The 11682-nt window shown below is 40.1% G+C and overlaps 1 protein-coding gene across 1 annotated transcript in view; it reads right to left on the bottom strand.

The window, feature by feature from the left end:
* LOC101851601 (spectrin beta chain, non-erythrocytic 2) overlaps window positions 1-11682 on the bottom strand; it is a gene marked incomplete at its 5' end in the record, with an annotated part of 86152 nt that overhangs the window by 41342 nt on the left and 33128 nt on the right. Inside the window, 7 exon segments of the mRNA XM_013087018.2 lie at window positions 3183-3369; window positions 4372-4502; window positions 6158-6266; window positions 7042-7196; window positions 8042-8188; window positions 9046-9309; window positions 10068-10145. Of these exon segments, the coding sequence (XP_012942472.1) occupies window positions 3183-3369; window positions 4372-4502; window positions 6158-6266; window positions 7042-7196; window positions 8042-8188; window positions 9046-9309; window positions 10068-10145 (1071 nt within the window).

Here is an 11682-nt window from a genome sequence, read left to right as displayed (position 1 = left end):
GGGGGGGGAGAGAAATGGATAAGAACATTGACTGACAGACTGATTAATCATAAATGTTGGATGTAAACCTCAAAAGAGAGCCTAACAACTGCCGGAGGCATAGAAAGATTTGGACGACTGATTTAAGGGTTGGTTGGGAGGGAAAGGGGTTCTTATTATAACTGGACGTGACAGCTTTGTAGTCTCTAAATGTATTATCATTCTTAAATGTTGGAATTTAACGTGCTCAGTGGATTGTGGGTGTCTCACTTACTTTTTATTGCCATAGAGAAACTAGGAATTTAACATGCTCCGTGGATTGTGGATTGCCATATAGAGAAACAGGATCTGTAGGGTGTGAACAGGTTGTTTGTTTTCTCTATTTATCAACATATTTATTAACTTTATATTTTAATGTAAAGACTTATCACGTTAATGTCAAAACTTATAAAGTTTGTGTAAAAGATAATTCAGAGATGACTTCTATGATGAGGAGATTCAAATATGTGACCAAAATTTCAGTGAACGACGTTGACCTGAAATTGCTAAAGTGAGGTGAACATCAGCAACTCAACATTCCATACTGAGGTGACTAACAACGACAAAAACAACAACAACAAAACTGACAAAAAAATTCCCTCTCAAAATGATTGTAAATGACACCCCCATCATAAACACAATTCACACTCATCAGGGTGTTTTAGTTTTAGTAAGAGTTTTACGGCACTTGCAACACAATTAGGTCATATAAGTGCCGAAGATTAGAGGAGTTACAAGAGAGTAACAAACACAAAAAAGAAGGAGAGGAGATAAGGATGATAGATGTTTGATAGGAAAGAAGGAGCAAACCACACCAGAGCACCCGCCAACTACCCACTGTCAGGGTGTGAGATACTTAGAATCTGTCTGTCAGGGCTAGCCTTGGATGAGAGGGATACAATATCCTTGATAAAAAAAAAGGATATAGCCTATTAGACAAATACTTTTTGTTTTAGTGAGAGTTTGGCGGCACTCACAACAGCATAAGATTTGACAAATGATATTTCCCCATGCTCAGGAATCAAACTCGTGCCTCCTGCATGTCACAGTGAAAAGACTAACTATTACCCCTATGTAAGTATGTTTGCAGACGTAAAGTAAAAGAATATGTACAAGGACACACAAAGAGGAAAGCTTGTTCGTATTCACAAACACTCAACTCACTCCCTCCTCTTGTTTGTTCGTTCATTTTTTTAAAAAGAGAAGCAAACCAATACAGTTCCTGTCATTTTGTGCTGGGGGAAAAGCTAGAAAGACAGACATACAGAAACTACAGATGAAAAGAGAAGAACTAAAATGACTTAACAACAGTTGCACCCTCCAACCATCCACCAGCCCATCCCCATCAAATGACCGTCAAAGCAAACCATAACAAAACAAAGCACAACCCCCCCCCCCCCCAAAAAAAAAATAATAATTTTTTAAAAATGAATAAAGAGTGACACGTGAACACACTCAGAAGACTTTTACGGTGTTCACTATTAAACAATATGTGCTGTGACAGAAATGAGAATTACAACCAAAAAAAACCTAAACGGGCCACATACTCGGACATTGACCAAGTTGTTCATTAGGGTTGCAGTGTAAGATGAGAAGCTCCGAAAGTGAGAATTATCAAATTAAAAATACCAGCACACTTAAGATATCCAGCAAGTTGCTCACCAACATTCCCACAATGGGAACGTTGAACGAGTCAAAGATAGCTGTACATTCATTCATGCAACTTTGCAAAATAATACAGGTCGTGCTGCAACAATAGGTGAAGAAAATAAAGCACAACCAAATAACTGGGTGACCACCAACACTCTCAAACCTCTTCTTCATCTTCGCTTTCCTCCGTCTCATTTTCTTCAAGACCATCATCATCATCATCATCATCATCATCATCATCATCATCATCATCATCATCATCGCTCAACTCCTCAATAATCTCTATTTCATCTAAATTGCTAATGCAGTTTGCCTCTTGAAGATCCTCCAAGTAATCCTTTGTGTTAGGAACAAAAAGACAAATCTCAGAATGAGGCGGAGAATCTATTTATATGTTTAATTTAATTTAGTAAGAGTTTTACGGCCTTTGCAATTGCATAAGGTCATATGAACGTGCATTTACGCATATGTGAGGCAGCGTGGTGGAATCAGGCTCTCGTCAAAATAATAAAAATGAAGAAACTTGAATTTTTCCGCAGGTTTGTGAATTTTAATAAAATTTTTGTTTTTAGGCTCAACACCTTTCATGCCCATTAAAGAACTGATTTCTGTGTGGATTTTCTTTAAAACGTTGATTAAAGGCACAAAAAATGTAAATTTTCAGTAACCACGGACTCTTAAGCTAAGGAAATAACTAATCTTTGGCGGCCATTTTCTCATTAATTTTACCCCTGAAAACAAATGACCCCCACCTCCTTTTTTCCCAAATTTGTATTCAAGATAAATGGATATTTTTTTCATCCAAATAAAGACAAGTAAATAAGCTTTAAGATGATACCAATAACTCTACATGCCCAAAAATTGACGAGAGCCTGATTCCACCACGCTGCCTCACATATGTAATTAGGACAAACTCATAGAGGATTCTGGTAAAACTTTGATTAAATTAGGCGCTGGAAGTCAACAGATATCTTTAAAAAAAAACCATGACATTTTTATGTAGGACGAGCTATACCACATAATCTGACAGACCTTTAACATTGCAGAAAGTTATGAAAGAAAGATAAACGTAGCAGAGATTTTTTTTAACCAATGAGAGAGAGAGAGAGAGAGAGAGAGAGAGAGAGAGAGAGAGAGAGAGAGAGAAAGAAAGAAAGAAAGACAGAATGTTTTACGGAGCCGATTGTCCTAGCACGTGAGACATATATTTACTAATGTCCTGTCTTGTTTCGCATATGCATGAGTGCACCTAACGTTTGTAATGTCTACTGCCATTGTTAACGACCAAGACATATTTCTCCCTGCAAGATGAATAAAGATTGTCATTTCCATTGTCATGGTCAAATGTGCCCTTAACCTTTGTAACGTCTACGTACTGCCATTGTTGACGACCAAGACAAAGTTCTCCCAGCAAGATGAATAAAGATTGTCATTGTCATCGTCACTGTCATTGTCAAAATCATTTAGCACCGATCTTGCATCGAAACAACCATGTAACATCCCCGCGAACCTACCTGGTGTTTCTTCATGAGGTTCTGCACGGCCGACAGAGAGTTACCCAGGTCCTGGGTCTCGGCCAGTGGGCGTCGGTCCTGGATCCACGACAGCTCATCCTCGACGTCGCGGAAAAACTGGTACATCCTGCGGGCCTCCTCCAGGTTCTCTTTGCGGGTGTGGCAGGGGTCATACAAAGAGTTGTATCTGTACAGGACAAGGTGCTGAGTTTTAGTGAGCTTTTTCTTGTCAGAGTTAAGAGTTTTACGGCACTTGCAACACAATAAGGTCATAAAAGTGCCCGATAGTAAGGTTTTACGGCACTCGCAACTGCACAAGGTCATGTGAGCGCCAAGGGGTGGATGTCAACAGAGAAGTCCAAACAGGGTATCAGGCTTACTCAGTTAGTTTTAGTAGAGGTTTTACTGTGCTCGCAACTGTATAAGGTCATATGATCGTCAGAAGATTAGAGGAGTTACAGGAGAGTAAAAAAGAAGGAGGGGAGATAAGGATGATAAATATTTGATAGGAAAGAAGAAGCAAACCACATCAAAGCACCCGCCAACCACCCACTTTAGTAAAGTTTTACAGCACTCGTAACTGCATAAGGTCATATGAGCGCCAAGGGGTGGATGTCAACAGAGAAGTCCAAACGTCTCTCTCCATACTCGCCCTCTTTCTCTCTCTCTCTCTCACTCTCTCTTCCTCTGTCTCTCTTCTCCCCTCCATCACTCTCCGTACCCTTCTCTCTCTCTGCATCTCGCCCCCCCCCTCTCTCTCTCTATCTTTCTCTCTCTCTCTGTCTCTCTCTCTCTGTGTCTCTGTCTCTCTCTCTCTCTCTCTCTCACTCTCTCTTCCTCTGTCTCTCTTCTCCCCTCCATCACTCTCCGTACCCTTCTCTCTCTCTGCATCTCGCCCCCCCACTCTCTCTCTCTTTCTCTCTCTCTCTGTCTCTCTCTCTCTCTGTCTCTCTCTGTCTCTGTCTCTGTCTCTGTCTCTGTCTCTCTCTCTCTCTCTCTCTCTCTCTCTCTCTCTCTCTCTCTCTCTCTCTCCACACAATTTAGATAACATAGAAGGGAGACAGCTTTATTTTTCTTTTCTTTTTTTTTTTTACTGTATCAAGAACCCACTTTCCATTTACTTCTAATTCTTCCTCAACAAACAAAGAAACAAAAAGAACGAACAAACAAATACACAAACTGGTCTGACCTCTCTGAGATTTCCCTGGCGCTGGCCTGCAGGTCTTTGTTCATGAAGTGTTTAGCCTCCTTGAACACCTGTGCCGCGTCCATTACATCCGTCACTTTCTCCTTGTGGGAGCCCATGTCTTGCTCAAGTTGCTGGGGGGCACAAATAATAATAATAAATAATAAATGGCATTTATATAGCGCTCAACCGCGAATAAAGTACACAGGCTCTGAGCGCTTTACAGTACAGTACAATGTACAACAGTAACATGAAACGTTGTGTTCTGACTAAAGAAAATCATTCCAAATATTCATCTTATTAATTCAAAAACAGAGACGACTTCAGCTGACATTTGAATGACATTTGAATGAATCAAAATGATTGTACATGTAAGTATACAATATATTATAATTGGCCTTGCTCAAGCCGATGTTTTTGTTTTAGTAAGGTTTTACGGCGCTCGCAACTGCATAAGGTCATATGAGCGCCAAGGGGCGGATGTCAACAGAGAAGTCCTTACAGGGAATCAGACATACTCTGCTCACCTCTCTAGCTTCAACAGCACAAAATCTGCTTCGACTATCAAGGACTCCGGAAATAGCGTGTCACAAGAGTGTGACAAACATACGAAAGAAGTAGAGGAAAATGACGATAGTAAGGATTAGGAAAGATAAAGCAGCAGTTCTGTGTTGTAGTTCAAGCACAGTTATGAGCATGACATTGTTGAATCAGCCCATTTACAATTCGACTGTGCATTAGAACGAGAAATGTCCCCCCTTTGGGAATGGCCTAAAGACAATACAGTCAGTGGCACCACCCCGGGGGGTCCAAGCTGATGGGAACATAGATATATCTATAATGTATGTCATTGTCAGACATTGACGAACCAATTATTATTATTATTATTATTATTACTGCTATTATTATCATTATTATTACCATTATCATCATAACAATATATATTACAGGTTTTGTTTAAGTAGCTGGGACCATGGGTATGAAAAGTAATTATTGGTCTTGCTCAAGTTGCTGGTTTATAAAAAGTAGGGTGTAAATGTAAGTACTAGTAGCTGAATCACACATACGATAGGGTGAAGATGACAGTACAAATAAACCATTCATATAATAGCATGTAGGATGGAATTTGTTTTAGTAGAGGTTTTACGGCACTCGCAACTGCATAAGGTCATATGAGCGTCAGAAGATTAGATTTTGTTTTTTGTTTGTTTTTGTAAAGTGTTTTACGGCGCTCGCAACTGCATAAGGTCATATGAGCGCGCGGGACACACCTAATATTTTTCAGTTGGTAGGAAATTTTGAATTTTGCCCGGGTGGCGGCCGAAGCCTACTCTTATCGATTTTAGACCACCAACTTGCACACGGGCCCTCCGAGATTTTTCGCCCTTGTCCGAGAAGGCTAGGTGTAGATCTTTCCTACCAGAATATCAGGGGTGTGGCTGAAAGACAGCAGTGAGGAGGAGCCAAGGAGTAACAGTAGAAAGGCTGTAAAAAGAGTCAGGAGCCCAGAGGAGGGGGCAAAGGAGGTGAGGGGGTGGGGGCAGAAAGTGGAAATGAAAGCAGACAACAGAAAATTGCTAGAGAGCAGGAAAGGAGGTGAAAGGAGACAATTTTAGAGGTGTTACAAGAGAGTAACAACATAAAAAAGAAGGAGGGGGGATAAGGACGATGAATGTTTGATAGGAAAGAAGAAGCCAACCACACAAGGATGGAAGAAAGTTTAATTAGAGGAATGGGATTTTTTTCCAACAAAATGTAGGACAAGTATTTTCCCTCCTGTTGTGTTCACCTGGTGTTTGTTGAGCAGAGAGTTGACAGAGCTGAGATCCTTGCCATGGTCCTCCGACATCAGCTGGTTCTCCACCTCGTCCATCCATACCACCAGGTCAGTGACCACTCTGGGGACACGGCACATTATGAAAGGTCAGTTGTGAGAGTTTAATGATAGCTTTAGTTTAGTTTTAGTAAGAGTTTTACTTTGGCATGTCAGTTGTTTTTTTGTTTTTTTGTTTTTTTAAAGTTTTAGTAGAGGTTTTTATGGCGCTCGCAACTGCATAAGGTCATATAAGTGCCGAAGAATAGAGGTGTTACAAAGGAGTAACAAACATAAAAAAGAAGGAGGGGAGATAGAGACGATAGAAAAGAAGGAGCAAACCACACCAGAGCACCCGCCAATCACCCACAGATGTAGTTTAATGATAGCTTTAGTTTAGTTTTAGTAAGAGTTTTACGGCACTTTCAACACAATAAGGTCATATAAGTGCCGAAGATTAGAGGTGTTACAAGAGAGTAACAAACATAAAAAAGAAGGAGGGAAGATAAGGATGATAGATGTTTGATAGGAAAGAAGAAAGAAACCACATCAGAGCACCCGCCAACCACCCACACAGTCATTTACTGCACGGAAAGAGTTAGATAGACAGACAGACAGAAACATTAAAGGAAATGAAAAGAAGTAAGATCCACCAGTGACACCCTCCAACCGCCCACAGCCTCATCTGACCTCAAAGAAAAGTTTCCGCTGCTCTCAGAATGAAACCAATGAAACCAAAGTATGCTGAAAATGAGCTCGAAATTTTGAAATTTACTCGTACAGTGATGAGACTTTAAGCTATACCTCTCACAAAAGCAAGAAAGTTTTGCACCAGCTGACACTGGACAATGGTCAAGCACCTGTTAAAGAGCATGGCCTGGTGGGCATCCTGCAGTCGGTCTTTCTTCTCGGCGCTGGACGCGATGAGTGCCTGCCACTGGAGCTCTAGTTCCTCCAGCTTCTTGCGGATGTCAGCGGACGCGTAATGTCTCTGGTTTACAAGGCCTTGGCCCTCCTGCACATAGACATATGGTAAATACATGTTAGAGATGTTACGGTGTGCAATGCAAGTCTGAGTGTAAATGTGCATGCGTACTTGTTGTGTTTGTATGTGTGTGTTGTGTGTGTTGTATGTTGTGTGTGTGTGTGTGTGTGTGTGAGTGTGTGTGTGTGTGAGAGAGAGAGAGAGATAGAAAGGGAGAGAGAGAAGGAGGGAGAGAGGGAGAGAGGGAGAGAGTGAAAGAATGAGAGAGAGAACAAGGCACAGAGAGAGAGAGAGGAGAGAGGGTGAGAGAGAGCACAATACAGAATGAAAAAAAAGGGAGAGAGAGAGAGCAAGAGTGAGAGAAAGAGAGAGAAAGAGAGAGCAAGAGAGAGAACAAGAGTGTGTGTGTGTGTGTGAGAGAGAGAGAGAGGGAGAGAGAGAGAGAGAGAACAAGAAAGAGAGAGAGAGAGTGAAAGAGAGAAAAAGTGAGAGAGAGAGAGAAAGAGAGTGAGGGTGAGCGAAAGAGAGAACAATAGTGAGAGAGTGAGAGAGAACAAGACAGAGAGAGAGAGAGCAAAAGAGAGACAGTAAGTAAGAGAGAAAGAAAAAGAGAGAGAGGGAAAAAATACACATATCACACAGCTGTTCAAACAACATCCCATTAACCCCAAAACAACATCCCATTAACCCCTAAACAACATCCCATTAACCCCTAAACAACATCCCATTAACCCCTAAACAACATCCCATTAACCCCTAAACAACATCCCATTAACCCCTAAACAACATCCCATTAACCCCCCAAACAACATCCCATTAACCCCCCCAAACAACATCCCATTAACCCCCCACACAACATTAATTATCCTCCTTACCTCCACCACGGAGTCCACCCTGTTCCTGTTAGCGGACAGTTCAGCCTCAAAGGCCGAGTGCTTCTGTAGCTTGGCCTGCAGGTTCGTGGGGTCTCTGTACGACTCATCCAAGGCCACCTGCAGCTTCTCATTGATCCAGCCAGACACCTGGGCCGCACACACACACAGAAAGAAATAAAACAAAAAAATAAATAAATAAATATGTTTTTTTAGTAGAGGTTTTACGGCGCTCGCAACTACATAAGGTCATATGAGCGCCAGAAGATTAGAGGTGTGACAAGAGAGTAACAAACATAAAAAGAAGAAGGGGAAATAAGGACGATACATGTTTCATAGGAAAGAAGAAGCAAACCACAACAGAGTAACCACCAACCACCCACAAATAAATAAATAATTAACATTTTTTTAAAATTAATTAATTTAAACATAAATAAATAAACAAATAAATAAATAAACAAATAAATAAATAATATCAATAAATAAATAACAAATAAATAAATAAGTAAATAAATAAATAAGTAAATAAATGAATAAATAAATAAATGAATAAATAAATAAATAAATAAATAAATAAATAAATAAATAAATAAATTTCACATTTAAAAAATCTTCTTACGACATTAAAATTTGTTTTACAATGATTACATGGATACACAAATAATAAATACATCAACTGAATCAGCACACAGCATCTCTCACAGCGGCTGATTGTCTCCCTGTGTTTTGACACCAGAGCCGCTCAGAGAGGCTTTTATCTATTGCTCCCTTTCTTCACTTCACTTTCCTCTCTTCTTCTTTCCTTACCACTAACATAAACCACACCAGAGTACCCGTCAACCACCCATTAAACTGTAGCTTTAAATAGCTCAAGGTTTCAAAATCTATTCATTGAAATTTACAGTATGCCACAAAGAAATAGGCTGCATTTTTTATATTTTGTCTCAAAATCGCTGGAAGAATAAAGAAAACTAAACCAACACGCAGTAACAACTCTCTCCACTGACCTCATACAGATTCCTCAAGAACAGCTGGTAGTTTCTGGAATCTTCCAGAGTCTTCTTCCTAGTTCCCGAAGTCTCCCAGACCCGCTTCCTGCGAGTAAGCACGGCCTGGCATCTGGAGTTGATCTCGTCGGTGGCGTAGTGGCTATCCTCGCTCAGGTCTGACGCAAACTGTTTGAGCTCCTCAATGCGGTCCTCTTGAGCCTGTGTGGTCTTCTCGAAGCCCTCATGCTTCTTCATCAGGCTCTCCACACTGTAAAGTGTGTTCTGGAGGATGGTCACAACAAAAGTTGGGCATTAATCATGTTTTTCTTGATGGACTGAAAACATATTTTTTTTTTTTTGTTTTAGTAGAGGTTTTACGGCGCTCACAACTGCATACAGTCATACGAGTGCCAAGGGGTGGATGTCAACAGAGAAGTCAATACAGGGAATCAGGCTTACTCTGCTCACCTTTTTAGCTTTAATAGTACAAAGTCTGCTTCGACTATCAAGGTACTCCGGAAATAGCAGGTCATAAGAGTGACAAACATACAAAAGAAGTAGAGGAAAAATGACAATAGTCAGGACTAGGCAAGAAAAAGCAGCAGTTCCCCGTTGCAGTTCAGGCACAGTAATGAGCATGACATTGATGAATCAGCCCATTTACTATTCTATTGTGCAAAAGAACATGTTAATGTCACCCCCATTTAGGAATGGCCTAAAGACACTTCAGCCAGTGGCACTGCCCCGGGGGAGGGGGGGGGGGGGTGTTTTACTTTAAAATATGTTCCGAGGGGAAATTCACAACAATAATCTATAAGCTGTGAATTATATTTTTCTTGATCGATTGTAAACATTACACTCTACACTATCAAGAGTATTCTGAGGGAAGTTCACCACAAAAAAACAGACTCACCATATCACACGAATCACTATGCTATCTGACTCACCATATCAAATATCACACAAATCATTATGTGATCTGACTAAATATACGACATTAACCACATGTAGACAAAAGTATAGAAGGTCACATGACTCACCCCAACATCTTCGTTGGCCAGGAAAGCCTCCTTCGTCCCCAGCCAGCTGTCAGCTTGTTCTGCCGTTTCTTTAAACATCTGGGGACAATAAATTATGTCGGTGATTATGACGATAAAGACAGTGATGCCATCGGCAGAGACAAATGATGACAATGACAGTTTAGTTTTAGTAAGTGTTTTACAGCACTTGCAACACAATTAGGTCATATAAGTGCCAAAGATTAGAGGTGTTACAAGAGAGTAACAAATATAAAAAAGAAGGAGGAGAGATAAAGACGATATACGATAGGAAAGAAGAAGCAAACCACACCAGAGCACCAGCCAACCACCCACGATAATAACATTGACAGTGACAAATGATGACAGAGACAAATAATAGCAACAGTGATAATGATGACAGTAACAAAAGATAGTGAAACACAATAACAGAGACAGCATGGCAACAAACTGCATAGATCTCAGGACCAGAAATTCTTCCTTGACCTGCACTATAGAGGTGAAGATTCTGAATGCATAAGCACACATAAATTGATTACTTGCTTTCTCAAAAAGGTTTTGTTAGGTTAAAGTTACAGATTGTTATGTATAAAATATAATAACAAAACTAATTTGTCACTGTGAAATCTTATAGAAGTTTTTACAGCACTTGCAACATAATATAAGTGCTTAATATTAGTGGTGTTAGTATTAGAGAGTAACGCACAAAGGAAGGAAGGAAGGAGACATAAAGACGAATGATGTTTGATAAGAAAAAAAGGAGCAAACCGCAACAAAGCACCCAACAATAACCCGTCAAAAGTTGGATTTTACTAGGTTAAAGTTACAGATCGTGCAATATGATAGATAAATACAGTGGAATCCGTTTAAACTGAAATCTGCAGGGCTGCTGGATTATCTTCAGTTTCGGTGGGTTTTCGGTTTAGAAAAGTTGCTCAAAGAAGAGAAAAAAATATCAGGAAGTTTATTTTGTTTTGGTTCACAGCTGTTTTCATGTTAACCGTGTTTGGTTTCAGCAGACTCCACTGTATGTTCGTATATAAGACACAACAAAAACCTATAGAGTTGTGTGTATATGTGGCGCGACATTGTAGAGTCGGGCGCTCCTCAAATTCTGGGCATATTGGGTTATTGGTATTATCTTAAAGCCTGTTCATTTGCCTTGCTTTTGGTGAAAAAAAATGTCCATCTATGTTGAACAGAAGGCCAAAAATTAAAAATTTGCGAATGAAGGAGGTCAGTGTCGCCTGGTTTCAGAGGTGAAATTAGCAAGAAAATGTCCGCCAAAGTTTGGTAATTTCCATAGCTTGAGAGTCCTTGGAAACAGAAATTTTATATTTTTTGTGCCTTTAATCAATGTTTTTCAGTAAAATCCACACATACATGTGTTTTTAAATGGATATAAAAGGCATTGAACCAAAAAAAAGAAAATAAGAAAAAAATTGCCCAAAGGCCAGAAATATGCCCAATTTCTTTGATTTCATTATTTTGACAAGCGCCCGATTTCACCATGCTGTCTCACACATATATCCCCACATTACAGTGGACACACACACAAACACACACACACACACACACACACACACACACACACACACACACACACCACACACCTGGA

The sequence above is a fragment of the Aplysia californica genome, unplaced genomic scaffold (assembly GCF_000002075.1).
Source record: "Aplysia californica isolate F4 #8 unplaced genomic scaffold, AplCal3.0 scaffold00534, whole genome shotgun sequence".
In the NCBI taxonomy this organism is placed as follows: domain Eukaryota; kingdom Metazoa; phylum Mollusca; class Gastropoda; order Aplysiida; family Aplysiidae; genus Aplysia; species Aplysia californica.
Note: the sequence above shows the minus strand (reverse complement) of the source record. Positions and strands in the feature narration are given on the sequence as shown.